The sequence below is a fragment of the Monodelphis domestica genome, chromosome 5 (assembly GCF_027887165.1).
Source record: "Monodelphis domestica isolate mMonDom1 chromosome 5, mMonDom1.pri, whole genome shotgun sequence".
Classification (NCBI taxonomy): Eukaryota; Metazoa; Chordata; class Mammalia; order Didelphimorphia; family Didelphidae; genus Monodelphis; species Monodelphis domestica.
Window position 1 is genome coordinate 268,845,591 of NC_077231.1, and position 14,506 is coordinate 268,860,096.

Genomic DNA, 14,506 nt, shown 5'->3' on the forward strand with positions numbered 1-14,506 from the left:
AGCCAGGGTCTTTCTCTCTTTTCCACCATCCTATTCTATACTCTAGACTTCAATCGATTTGTATAAAGTTTTGTCAGAGGACTTGGAACAGGAAAATGAGCAAAAACTGGAGTTAGATATTTACTTTCACAATTTTTATTTCACACAACTTTTACTAATTAAGCAAAGCTTTTTTTTTTTTAAGTCTCAGGTAGATTTTGTAAGGTTTACCTTTTGTCTAAGTAATGATAAGTAGCAAATATTTATTAAATACCTACTATGTACAGGGCACAGTGTTCAGCAGCAAACATACAGACATCAAAAATAAACAAAACAAAGGAAAGAGCCCCTGCCCTCAAGGAGTTTCCAGTCTACTGAAAGTAACTATCAACCCACAGGGCCCATGGCACATTATAAGCAAAACAAGCAAAAACTCCAATGCATTTGTCTCTGCTTCCCTCAGAAAATGTAGGTTGCTTTAGTAAGGGCACCATACAGTTGAGCCATAGCATCTTTGGCGGGTCAGGAGATGCCCATGTAAATGACCAGGGAGCTGTTCACTGGCTAACCAAGTTTTTCCTCAGCTGTGTAACCTGTGGACTGCACAGTCCTTAGAAAACCGACCTCCAGGATCTTACAGCTCCACCATGAGGGCGGCTGGTCAGGGGGCAGGTGGGGAGGTGGGGTGCCCCCAAAGTAGGAGTGCGAAGTGGTGGCTCTGGCAGCAGAAGCCTGATTCCTGCGGGGGAGGAGACAGAGCTGGGGGTGTCCTCTCCGCTCCTCCCTTCGCCATGTGAGAGGCACTGGCCACCGGCCCTGAGCCCCCTGGTCCAGACACGTGGGGCTCCAGTCCCAGTTGCCTTCCCAGCTGTCAGCACCGCTTCCAGTTCAAGCTCCCTTCTTCTTCCTCCTCTTCCTCTCCTCCTCTTCCCTTCAGGGGTGTGAGACCACCATGGCGTCCAGCGAGGATGAAGGTGGCAACGGTGCCTCAGAGGCCGGGGAGGAGAAAGAGACGGCCAAGAAGAGGAGACTGGGTTTCCTGGCCACTGCCTGGCTCACGTTCTACAACATCGCCATGACCGCAGGGTAAGTGTCAGCAGGGCAGACACACATCCTCCTCCGGACAGCTCCTCAAAGCCCTGTCGGGAACCTGGGGCGGGGAGACAGCGGAGAGGTGGAAACCAGCCTGAGGCCGCCTGGGGTGAGGTGAGGGGAAGTAGCTGAATGAGGCCATGACAAGGGGCGTAGGGGCTGGCCCCCCTTGTGGCAGCTGCCGTCACTGGCGAGAAGGAGCAGCTGGGGTGAGGGCCCGCCGGGGGAGCGGGCTCGAGGAGGCAGCAGGGACTGGGGGGAGGGGGAGGGAGCAGCCGACCGGTTGAATGAAAGCGAGGAGGGGGGTGGTAAGGTCCCTGGGCTCGCGGGGCATTGCCTAATACGGTGCCCAGCAGTGTAGCTGCGGGCGCGTCAGTGCGCTCTGCCCGACGCGGCTGGCGGACCTCGAGGTTAAGTATAGACTGAGTTAGGAATGCGGGGGGACGACCTAGGGGACTGGGGGAGAGATACACACTCTCACTCTCTCTCACACACACACACACCGAGGGACTGGCTCTCCCAGCTCAATTTACTGCTACCGCTGTTGAAGAAATGCTCCCAGCCTTTCACTGCTGCTGGGTCACCTCCATATCCTCCGGCCCACTTTAGGCTCCCAAGAAGCTCCGGTCCATTCTTGTTCTCACAACCAGAAGGGGAAAAAAAGAAATTCTCCTTGACTAACTATCTAGAGCACAAAAGCTGGGAATGGGAGAGTTAAGCAGGACCTGCTTTTGTCTCGCAAATATTAGAAAGAGTCGTCCTTCCTTCCAGTCCCACACTTTTTATTCAAGCAGGATTACTTATAACCAGTGTTCTCTGAGCATTTAACTAGTAGCACTGTAGCCCCTCCCTTCATAACTAACATATTGACTTTTATTTCTGGCATTGGGTAAGTCTTACACTTAAGCTTATGCTAGGGCTCCCTCTTCACAGAATTGTAGGGCTCCCCTGATTTAAAAATAAGATAAAATTAAAATAAATTTTAAAAAACCCTTCTCTAAAGTTAGGGACATACCATTTCATTTCCAAATCGCGCTGCCTTTTTGTCTTATTGTAATTATGACAGCCCCTCCTATTTTTTCTAATAGCATGTGGTACTGGTAAACAATTAACAATATAGGTATAATCTATATTTAATAGTATTTAATTCACTGTGCCCTCTACAGAAAATACAAAAATTTTAAGCAAAGGAAGAGCATTTAAAGAGGTCTGGGCTTTTGGGGAACAGAGCAGATATTGAATATACAAAAGACATATTTTCTACCCTGGCTTAGTTTTACAATATAATAAAACAAATTAAAAAAAAAAAACCACGGTTCTACACCAAGTAAGTCCTACCTATTTGAAAAGAACTGTAGGAGTTTAAAGAAAATAAAGATTAATATGGGTAAAAATAATTGAGGGGCAAATAGGAATTAATCTGTACATAGAAGGTAGGATTAGATATCTAGAACAGAGAATGACATTTTATGTGGGAAGAATAGCATGAAAGAATAAGGATCATGGTATAAATCAGGAGATAGTGAGAAAAACCAGCTTAACTACTGGATAGTATATGTCTGCAAGTAGTAGGAAATAAGTTTGGATCAGCTGGAGTGGAGGGTAAGGGGTCTCTGTTTTAGAATGGCTTCAAAGTCAGCAAAGGAATTTGGACTTCTTGTGGTAGACAATAAGAGTTACTGTTCTTGACCAGGAGTAAAACTGTATTTTGGAAAATTCTGTGGTACTATTTGAAAGAGGGGAAAAGACAAAAATCAGGAAAACATCCAAGAGACTGGTGTATTCCACTAGTCAAGTGATTAGAGACTGGACTGGGGTGTTAGCAGTGGTGAGAAGAATGACATCAGAGAAGCATTTTCAAAGAGAGAGGCAAAATGAGACTTGTTGACAGGTTTACTCTTCAGAAAGAAGAAAAAGAAATATTTTTAAATGTTGAATTCTTACTCTGGTAGACTGTACAAATAGTGCTGCTACTGACATGAATGGGGTAGTAAAGTGAATATGAGAAGTTCATTCTGTACATAAAAAATCAAACAATCTTGGAAAAATTGAGTTGGAAGAAATGGAAATTACATAGGGTACCCAAAAGTCTAAATGTGGTTTTAAATCTTAAATGAGAAAAAAAATCAAGATTTTGGGGATGTTCTTTATGATTCAGCTCCCTCATTTTACAAGTGAGGAAAGTGAGACCCTAAGTCCTTAAGTGACTTGTGCAAAGTTACAATAGTTCTAAGCATATGAAGACTAAAACCCAGGTCTTCTGACTTTAGTGTTCTTTCAAATTCAAAGTGATAGAAGGATGTCATATAGGCACTTAACAATATTTAGAAATAGATTGTAGGAGGGCAGCTAAGTATGTCAGTGAATTAAGAGGCAGTATAAAGGAGGTAAGACCTGAGTTCAAATATGATCTCATATACTTCCTATTTGTGTGAGCCTGAGCAAGTCATTTAACCTCACTTGCCTAGTCCTTACTGCTCTTCTGCTTTGGAACCAATATTTAGTATTGATTCCAAGTCCAATGGTGAAGGTTTTTTAAAAAAAGAAAGAATTACGTTGCAGGATAATATCAAATACTGTTAGAGCCAGGAAAGTCCTAAAGTCAGAATTTTGGGTAGCATACCCTAACCAATATTCTAGAAATTTTTTCAGATTATTAATTTAGCTTAAATAGGAAATAGAGTTTTAGAAATATATATGCATATATATAATGTAGAGGGGAGAGAGAGAGAGAGAGAGAGAGAGAGAGAGAGAGAGAGAGAGAGAGAGAGAGAGAATCATAGATCTACAGCAATGATAATCTCAGAGGGCATCTAGTTCAGTCTTCTAATCTGACAAGAAGGTGGCATTAGGGACCTAAATTCAAATCCCTTAGCTGTGTGACTATGGGAAATTTGCTGAGAAGGAACCTATATAGAAATCTGGCTCTGCCATTTATAACATTTGTGACCTTGGACAAGTGACAAACTCCTTGGGCCTCAGTTTCTTCATTTGTAAAATGAGGGAGTTTGAACTCTGAGTCCCTTCCAGATCTAAAGCTCTATTTCTGTGACCACGGAGATGAAATAGTCCAATCTCCCCACTTTTCAAATAAGTACTAGGAAATTATGTGATCTGCCCAGTGTCACAGATAGTAAATTACATTATTGGGATTTAAATCCAAATCTGATCTGAAGTCTACTGTTCTTTCTACTACAAAGCATTGCCTTTAAATGTTTGAGTTCTCTAACACAGGTGATAGTTGGAACTAAAAAGCAGGTAAGAAGTTAAGGGTATGTGAAGCAGAGAGATAGAAGTTTAAAGATGGAAAGCATAGAAAATAAGTGGAATGGTTAAAAAAGTAAAAGAACCAGAAAGCATAAGATCATTTAAATAAAATAAAGGAAAGAAAGAGAATTTGAAGACATAATTGACTAGCAATATGAAAGAGAGGTAGAGGAGAAAAAAAAAAACCATTGAATTAGGCAAGATATAGAGTTAATTTAACCTTTGATAAAGGTTTTATTAAAGTAGTAGTAAAAGAAGTCCAGTTGTATGGAGACGGAAGGAAATATATGAAGAGAAGAGAAAGGAGTAATCATAGATATAGTACCTACTATCTGCCAGACACCATGCTAAGTGCTTTACAAATATTATCTCATTCAGTTTTCACAATTCTTCAAGGTAGGTGCTATTATTATCCTCGTTTTACAGTTGAAGAAACCGAGGTAAACAGGTAATGACTTGCCAGTATCACATAGTCTAATAAGTATCTGAACCTGAATTTGAACACAGGTCTTTCTGGGGCCAGGTCTAGTGCTGTATCCATTGTTTATCACCAAGAAGCAATTAGAGTAATTCCTCTTCAAGGTGGAAAGGACCTTAAAGATAGTCTAAGGCAGGGGTCCCCAAACTGCGACCCTCTGAGGCCATTTATCCGGCCCCCACCACACTTCCGGAAGGGGCACCTCTTTCATTGGTGGTCAGTGAGAGGAGCACAGGATGCATCTGCAATCTGTACTGTATGTGGCAGTGCCGCAAAGCGTGGCATCACTCACGTACAGTACTACTTCTGGTGACACAATCCTTGGTGTGGCGCCTTGTTCTGAGAGTAACTGAAGGAGAACGAGGCACCACACAAAGGATTATGTGGCTGCACAATGGAAGACATCAGCATGGTGAGCAGCGATCTGGGGGAGGGGATTCTGCACTGTGTATCCTGCTGCCTGGTATAGTGGTGGCGGTGATGGGCCTGTGCAAGGTGTGACCGGCCCATCACAGACAGCACTATACAGATTGGTTCATAGTTTTTTGGTTTTTTTCCTAATAGTCCAGCCCTCCAATGGTATGAGGGACAGTGAACTGGCCCCCTGTGTAAAAAGTTTGGGGACCCCTGGTCTAAGGTTTTTGAGTTCACGTGCCCAAAGGGCAACATCAAGCTGTTTGTGAGCCCCCCTATTACTCAAGAGAGCAGAAGGAGCAGAGGGAGGAAGTTACAATATCCTTGGGTGCTGGGAAGAAGGAAATGGAACAGCTCCCCATACAGGGGCTGGCATGCATGCCAATACTTTGCCAACACTCATCTAGTTCAACCCCTTCATTTTATAGATGCAGGAAATGAAGCCCTTGAGAAATTCAAATGAATAGTCCAAGATTATACAATAGAAATTAAACCTAGAACCTCTCATTCAAAATCCAGCATGCTTTCAATACTGACACACGAAGTCATTTCTAAATAATACTGCCAACACTCTGGTCTTTCTTCTCCCATCACCAACTTGGAAAACTTACCCCTAGAGCCCTAGGCTTTGATGAGAGCTTTGACCTTGTCTTTCCTAGAACCAAGCTATCCTCCCACTCCCTGGCCATTTTAAACCATGCCACCGTATATATACTTTCACTTCTTCCTTTCCAATTCTACATCTCTGTTATGTATTCTTTCCCCAAGAGGATGTTAACTCCTTGAGGATGGGTATTGTCTTGACTGTTTTCTCATCCCTAGCATTTGGTATAGTGCCTGACACTTATTAAGAGCATAATAAATTCATTTTAATCCACTAATTCATTAGGGCTCAATAAATACATTTTTTAAAAAAAAGCCTTACCTTCTATTTTAGAATCAATACTCAAGTATTGATTTTAAGGCAGGAGAGCATTCTGAGCTAGGCATTTGGACTTAAGTGATTTGCCCAGGGTCACACAGCTAGGAAGTATCTGAGGCTAGATTTGAACCCAGGACCTCCCATCTCTAGGCCTGGCTCCCAATCATGGATCCCCTTAGCTCCTCCCCCCAGTAAATACATTTTAATCCATCCATTGCTTCATTTAATCATTGAATTATAGTACATGTTGAAGGGATATGGCAGAATAAAGGAAGACCTTGAACAGATCTTGACATTCAGAATGGTGGGTTGATTATTTAAAAAAAGAAAAATACCCTTGTACTCATGCCTCATTGGGATGTCAAGTTTCCCTAGTCTCAAAGGTCACCATAGTGAGCACAAGCCCTGGCAATTTCTATAATGCTTGAAAAGTTTTGAGGATGATCCTGGCAGTAGCCTCAATCTACTTCCTAAGGACCAAAGAGTCTAAGTATAGAGAAGCTCATCACTAGAAGACCTGCCACTTAGGGAAGAGTATTTTGTCCATGATTGCCCATGAGATAACACTATAAAATAACCTTATTTTTGAGGAACAAACTCCTGCTTGTACCATGACAGGATGAGAGATGCTAAGAATGACACAATGTTTAGACCTATTCTGAATATTAATTTAGCTCTTGATATTCTAATGTAATATCTTGTCCAATGACTCAGTCAATATACTAATAAAGAAACTGAATCATAATAATATTGGCATACTACTTATAACTGAAAGCAGAAAACAAACAAAAAAATTAAATGAAGAACTGTTTGTGGTTTCCTTGAAGAGGTAATAATAGAGAGATTAGCAGAGTTGACATTATGCAAGAGGAAACAGCATTTCATATACTTTTGGGTCATCTCATCTTTCAGTGCTTATGGTAAGCATTTACAAGAAAGCAACCATGAATATAATTGTGGTTTATCCACTAATATCCATTTCATACAGGTGAGAAAGTACAGACATGCTATTAAAAAAAAACACAATATTGACTTCCATATTAAATCAAATTACTCTCAAATTCTCCATTGTTTCAACATAATGAAAAATAAAGGGAAAGATAGTGGAAAATATGTTGGAAAATTAACCTCAGTATTAATAAGTGAAAGATATATAATATTGTAGACTATTAAGGAGCTTCATACTTGCATATAATGATTACTTTCCTTAAGAAGAGTGTTAGGAGATTCTGGACAGGACAAACGAGGAATAATATCATACTCACTCAACAAATTAACTTTATTTTAATAGATACGAAATGAATAATTATGAGAGTAATTTTAAAATCAATCAAATGTGTACAGTTAGACTGATGACTTATTAGAACAAAAATTAAAAACAAATAGATTTTAAGAATAAAAAGGAGAAAATAGTAAATGAATGCCTCCAAGACAACTCTAACCTAACCTATTAAACAAGTTAGTTTGGGAAATGGATAAAGTAACTGACAAAGATTATTAGCATTTTTCTGAGGAAAATGAGCCAAAATAAATCAGTCAACATAAAAAGATGCTATAGAAAAGATTCCTATATTGTTTCAGTTTGAACAACATAGCTTCTTTGGTCTCTTTCAAATCTATGTTTATTAGTAGAGAATTTGAATAGAAGATATTGTTGGGACAAATGTAGTTTTTTAAGATGGACTGAACTGTATCCTTTCATAATTTTTTTAAATGCTTAAAGATGATACAAATAGAGAAATATGAAATTAATTAAATGATTAATTATCAAATAAATTATTAAATTAAAACATTGAGCTGTAATTCTATAATGTAATATAACTAATATAAAAACTGAAATTTAATAATTGATCTGTAAAACATTGAAATGGAATTTACATATTTTTCAAATACATTTATATATTATTAAATTCCTTTCTACCGACAATTTAGGGCCATTATACAATAAAATTAAGGTTTCTTCCTCCAAGACTTAACATTGGTTACTCTGTCACAAGGCTAGAGCATAATAGACCAATACTTTTCACATGCCAATTTTCCTTTTTAAAACGGTTTACTCATCCAGATTTTTTCTTTCCTATTTGAGGTAAAAGTATATTTTTAAAAAATGTAATGCAGAGTGATACTGAAAGGTATCATTATGTAGTGGAAAGAACATGCCCAGACCTACTGAAGGAGTCAGAAGGCTATATATATATGGGTTAAAGTTTGACATTTATTGACCATATGACCAGAGGCATCACTCAACTATTTATTTGCCAACCATAAAATAGGAAAAATAACATTATCTCAGTCTATTGATTCTTAGGTCTCTTAAGTCAAAAGTAAGTGGACTCATCTAAAAATTCTAGCATCATTTATTAATGACTCTAAAACATTTGCATTTCTTTCTGTTATTTTTGGATCTTTGTGTGTACTGTGAGGATGGACCATAACAGGACAATAAGAATAACATTCATGAAACTGAAAAGCTACAGCTCATGTAGCATTGTAAGGAGAGTGTTCTTACATTAGGTCTGACGGACTCTCTTTTGGATGGCCCTCTGCTGATAATTCCTAACTAACCATCCCTTTGGAATACTCATTATTCAAGACTAACATAGGCCAGCCATCATCAAGCTGTCCTGGAGATCAATTCTCCAAAGTTCTCCAAATCTATGCGGCAATGGCCCAACTGGACTTTTCAAACTTTGCAATCAGTACATTTGTTTGCATAATTTCTGCTGTGTTTGAAGTCACATTATCAAAGCACGATAAGTCAATCAGTTGAGTAAATTCCTGGTGGTAGAGTCTGGACATTGAGGAAGAGGGAATAGGATTGGATGGGGAGGTTGAGGTGGACAACTGACAACTGCCTTAGTAAAATTTCCACATTGACCAAATTGAATATTTAATTAATAAGCATCATTTCAATGCCATAATATATGATATAAGAACTGAGTAAAATCATAAACTCAAAAAGTTTTGTCTGGCCTATTGATACTAAAAAAAAAAAAGATCAATGACTTTATCCCTTCTGGTACAGAATGAAACCCTCCTATATCTTGGCAGCTGGTTTCATGAGATGCTATGGTCAAACAGTACATTACCTACTGGACAATCTTATAGTGACAGCCTCTCTGAACTTATTTTTGGTGGTTGGTCCTCATCACTTGTCCAGAATTTTGTACCCTTTCAGACTAGTAGGAACTTCCAGAGTTTGTGCTATGCTAGTCTAGCCTTCAGTCACTCATCGTACCTCCATGGTAGAAAAGAACATGAGTAGAAGATTTTCATTCTTATGTATTCATTATTATTCCTCCATATATTTACATAAATTGGAGGGTTTGATTTTTTTTAACCAAGAGAATTTCCATGGGGAAACTATTTCCACAAATGGAGATGATAATCTATTTATAACTTATAACTTAGAAGAGAAGCTCTAGAAGTTGCCTGAGGTTAGGGAAATTTTCTCAGCTAAGAAGTTATCAACACAATATTATTCACTATTATCAGGCTGCCTCAATTTTTTCTCTAGAGATGACAAAAAGAGATGACATTTGAAATTCAATTTTAGGACACTGACAAGCATGACACACTTAGAAATGAGGTTAAGAACTGTGATTGATAGGTACAATGGCCACAATATCAGTGTAACTCTGAGGAAGCATACTATCCCTTCTGCCAGAGAAGTGATGGACTCAGAGTCCAGAATGAGACATGTTTTTTTGAAATGGTCATTAAAGGAATTTGATTTGCTCAATTATGCTGACTTAAAAAAAAAAAAACACCCTTACCTTCCCTCTTAGAATCAGTACTGTATATTGGTTCCAAGGCAGAACAGTGGAAAAGGCTAAGCAAAGGATGTTAAATGACTTGCTCAGGATCACACAGTTAGGAAATGTCTACAGCCAGACTTTAACCCAGGACCTCCCATCTCTAGGTCTGGCTCTCAATCCACTAAATCACCTAGCTGCCCCCTATTGTGCTTGTAGTAAGGGTTTTTGTTTTTCTTGTCTCCTCCCTCCCCCCATGAAGTGGGAGAAGTATGAGGAATAGAAAATAGATTTTTGTTCATCAAGAGATTCCATAAAAAAAAAAAGAGGGAAAATCATCCCATGAAGAAGATAGCTACTAATAAACCTATTTCTTCTTTGCATACTAGTTTAAGGACAGTCTGCTTTAGGCTGATACAGCTTCCCTTTTTGGAGAAGAGAGGAGGACTTCTGAGTCATTAGGATATGTGAGGGAAGTGCTTTGGAGAGACTATGGGACATGAATAGACATTTTGTATCAAGTTCTGATCTTTAAATTATATATTTATGATGAACTGGGACTGAAAGGAGGAAATCTTTAAAAAGGTATGATTTAGCTTCTTTCATTTTTTAACCCTTACCTTTAGTCTTAGTATCAATTCTAAGACAAAAGAGCAGTGAAGGCTAGGCATTTGGGGTTAAGTAGCCTGCTCAGGGTCACACAACTAGGAAGTATCTGAGGCCAAATTTGAACCCAGATTCTCTCAACCCCACACCCGGTGCCCTATCCACTATGCTACTATGCTAGACTTAGTTTCAAACTCCTCCTCTGCCTCATTTGCTCATTCCTACAAATACCAATTTGGTGAAAATCCATACTGGCAGGGGAAAGTCCTTACAGCCTTCTCCCCTCTGAAGTCATGTGGCCTTGGTCCTTGCCTTGTTCTTTTATTCTTTTCCCTTTTAGGAGAAGGAGATCATAATCTTTGATCTTGTACTTTCAAAAGATTAGAATATCTGTTTTGTAGTGCTAAGATGCTGAGGCACCCTTTGGAACTTTCTAGACTCCTGAGGATAAAGATTCTACTACTCCATCTACCTAGAGCAGAAGAGAACAAATACATGCACTAAAACCTTGTCCTCCCTGTAGCCCACTGGATCTCTCACCAGATGAAGTGAGTGAAGGAATCATCAAATTAAACCGAGAGGAGGTGGACTGGGGTGAGGGGGAAGTTGAAATGGTATTAGAAGATCCTTCCCTTCCTGCTACACAGCCAGTCAAGCCATCCTCCTCCCAAACAGGTCAGAACTAAGTGCAGAATGTTCATCTATGCTCCAGGCTCTCCCAACTCACTTTCCTTAGACATCATCATGATTCTCTTTCACAAGGGGAAGTTTCATTAGCCAAGAAATGTGATGAGATTTGTGCAAGCACCAGTTACGCTAGAGAAATTTTTTGTAAATTTTTTGCAAGCTGATGTTAATGGGGGAAAAAAGGATTCATTTTTCTTTTAAAATTCATTTTCCATTGATCTATATTCATTTCTGTTTCTTTGTCTCCATACTCCTGGTTCTCTTGGTTTATATACAAGCTTCTCTTTCCCCCTATTTCTCTACCTTCTCCTCTGCCCTTCTTGTTTCTTCTCATATGAGCATCTGGACAGACCTATAGGCATCTTCTAAAATAAACCCCTTTATGGTCTTTTTTTTCTATCTTCTTCCTCATGTTTAATATTTATATTTCTTTCTGCTGCTGTTACATACTTGGCTCCTCTTCTCTAAGCTTTTTAACGTGCTACTTATCATCCATTATTATTTGGAAAAATAAGTATCAAAATTTAGAACTATATGTAATATAAGAAGAAATGGATTCTTAAGGAGACCTTGAGTAGGACAGCCTGAACCTGAAAAACAAACTAAAATGTGGTCTTCTTATGCATTGTCCCAGTTATGGGTGCCTCTCTCCAGGCCCTGGCTCCCAGTTATTTTGTATTTGCTTTTTAAATACTTTGTATTTAACTATTTGTACTTGTTTTGGGGGATAGACTGTAAGCTTCCTGAGATCCAGACTGTTTCCTTTCTTTGGTCTTTGTGTCCCTTGTTGTTCATTTGTGTCATCCCTTTTTTTTATTTAACACTTACCTTCTGTCTTAGTATCAGTTCTACTGCAGAAGGATGGTAAGGACTAAGCAGTTAGGGTTAAGTGACTTGCACAGGATTACACAACCACGGAGGTTCTGAGGCCAGACTTGAACCCAGGTCCTCTCAGTTCCAGGCCTGGTGCTCTTGCCACTGTGCACCTAGCTGCTCCTAATCATGTCCAACTCTTCAACATACCATTTGGGGTTTTCTTGGCAAAGATACTGGAGTGGTTTGCCATTTCCTTCTCCAGTTCATTTTACAAATAAAGAAACTGCAGCAAACAGGGCTAAGTGATTTGCCCAGGGTTATAAAGTAAGAATATGAAGTGAGAACTCAGGAACATAAGATTGCCTGACTCAAGATCCAGTGCTCTGTCCACTGTACCACCTGGTTGCTCCACTGTGGGATATGTTAAGAACAGTAAAGATTCTAGTTATCAAAGATCTCTTTTTTAAATGTCTTTAAAATTCTGAGCTTAAATAAAATGTATGTTTTTATGTATAATTATGGAAAGTTAGGTCTGTATATGAAACTGAGGACCTATTAGGAGCAGCATGCTTTTCTTTTAAAATAAAGAATTCAATATGTAACTTTTAAGTCTGTCCTGCTCTGTGGGTCTGTCATCTTTTTGTTCTCCTCTATGCTTTTTTTTTTTAAACAGCTTCTATGATCTTTTTTTCTGGGTCCCCCTCTTCCTTCCACCCACCTTTCAATTAAAAAAAAAAAGAAAAAAACAAAATATATATTCCATGTCAGTCTAAATATATGACCAGAGCTCATAGGCAGTATGCAGAGATATTATCTGAAGTCTGGCTCATCTTTTCAGTGAGCAGAAGGGCTGTGTGGCTGTTTCTTCTAGAACTACTGAGGCTGAGCTTTCTCTCCTTCAGTCTCTTAAGAAAAACTAGAAATATACCTATCTCTCCCATGTCAAAAATCTCTACTCTCAGAGTACAGATGGGTTCAGCATGAAAGGCTCTGTCTCTGATGGTGCTCAAGGGTCTAGGCTAATGTACACTTGCTTAGCCCCTCTGTACCCATTTATCCAAACCAAACCAAAAATACAAACCAAGGAAACTTATAAGTCAGAGAAAACACAATAGTAAGGGAACTTTTCAGCCAGGAGAAACAAAATACTTCTCAGTTTAACCAAAAAGAGAGGCAATGATCTCACCATAAGTCTTTGAGTTGCAAGTATGAGAAGTTAGGGAAGGGCCATGGTGGGGCACACAGGCCATTCAAAGGTTTAGGCTTGCTTCTCTCAAACACCCCTAATCAAATTGCTCCTCCTGTGGGTCCTCCAACAATCTCAATTACTTGAGTAATTGACATCACCTGGCTACCATTTCCTCGGATAATCAAGAGACTTCCTGTGCATTTCCCAGATAACTGAGCTGTCCCTCTGAAAAACTACACACCTCACCTAGGGTACTACATAACAAATATGCGTAGTCAAGCAAAACAGCCTAAAGGCTCTGTCTAGAAATGTATATGTCATTCTGCACCTTGAGTCCCTCACCTCTCTATCAGGAAAGTTGAGAGGTTCTGTTTAAAAGATGGCATTTTGTACTGATTTGAGTGCAGATACAGGCTATCCTCAAAATGGTAAAAAGCAGGAAAATCAAGAATGAGAGCTTTCAAGTTATCTCTGGTAGAAATCTTGCCATTTAAGATAAGGTCATTTGTCTGTTCTGACTCAGGAGCCTCAGATGTGACTTCAAGAAATAACTGATTCAAGTTAATGCTTAAGATGTGGGTGAATTTCTACACAAACATTATAGGCTGTCAGATATGAAAGATTAATTGTGGAGCATCATTACAATCTAGCAGTGAGGAAGAAAAAATAGAGAAGATGCAAGTAGTCTTTCATTCTTTATCTGCTAGGGATCAGATCTCCTGGCTAAGAAGACAGAGAGAAGATAGCATTATTTCTCACAGTTGCACAGCCTGCGGCTTTAGATGTTTATGACAATTTACTGCTCACTTAAGCATCCTAATTCCAAACTAGTCCTGAGGAATTTTAAAGTTGCCGGGTGGGTCTTGAAAGATACATTCTCTACAAAAGGGCACCTGGGGAAGCAGAAAGATGACGTAATTAACTGGCCTGAAGCTCCTGAACCAATTATGCAATCCAGGGATGCTGGATGATTCTGGATCAGAGACTGACATGTGAGAGAAACAAGAAACGTGTCTGAAAACAGATATCTGGATAGATACTGACAATAAAGGCATTTAAATACAGAACACAAGTAATTGAAAGTACAGAAAATCCTGCAGCCACCAAGAAGAAGAAAAAAAAAGATTGGGAGGACAAGGATTAGCTAGAAGAGACAGCAGATGGTTAGATCATAAATGTTAGTGCTGGAAAGGACTTTAGAAAACTAGTGCAATCTCTTCATTTTCTTTTTTCATATGAATACTTTTTTTCTTTTGACAAAAATGCTCAGCAAACACCTAAACAATTACCGTTATAAAGTT

General features: G+C 39.1%; 1 protein-coding gene across 1 annotated transcript in view; it reads left to right on the forward strand.

Moving 5' to 3' along the window:
• Positions 1 to 688: 688 nt before the first annotated feature.
• HACD1 (3-hydroxyacyl-CoA dehydratase 1) overlaps positions 689 to 14,506 on the forward strand; it is a 51,373-nt gene continuing 37,555 nt past the window's right edge. The window contains exon 1 of the mRNA XM_056800148.1: positions 689 to 1,065. Within this exon, the coding sequence (XP_056656126.1) occupies positions 932 to 1,065 (134 nt within the window). The 5' untranslated portion in view covers positions 689 to 931. The remainder of the gene's footprint in view (positions 1,066 to 14,506) is intronic.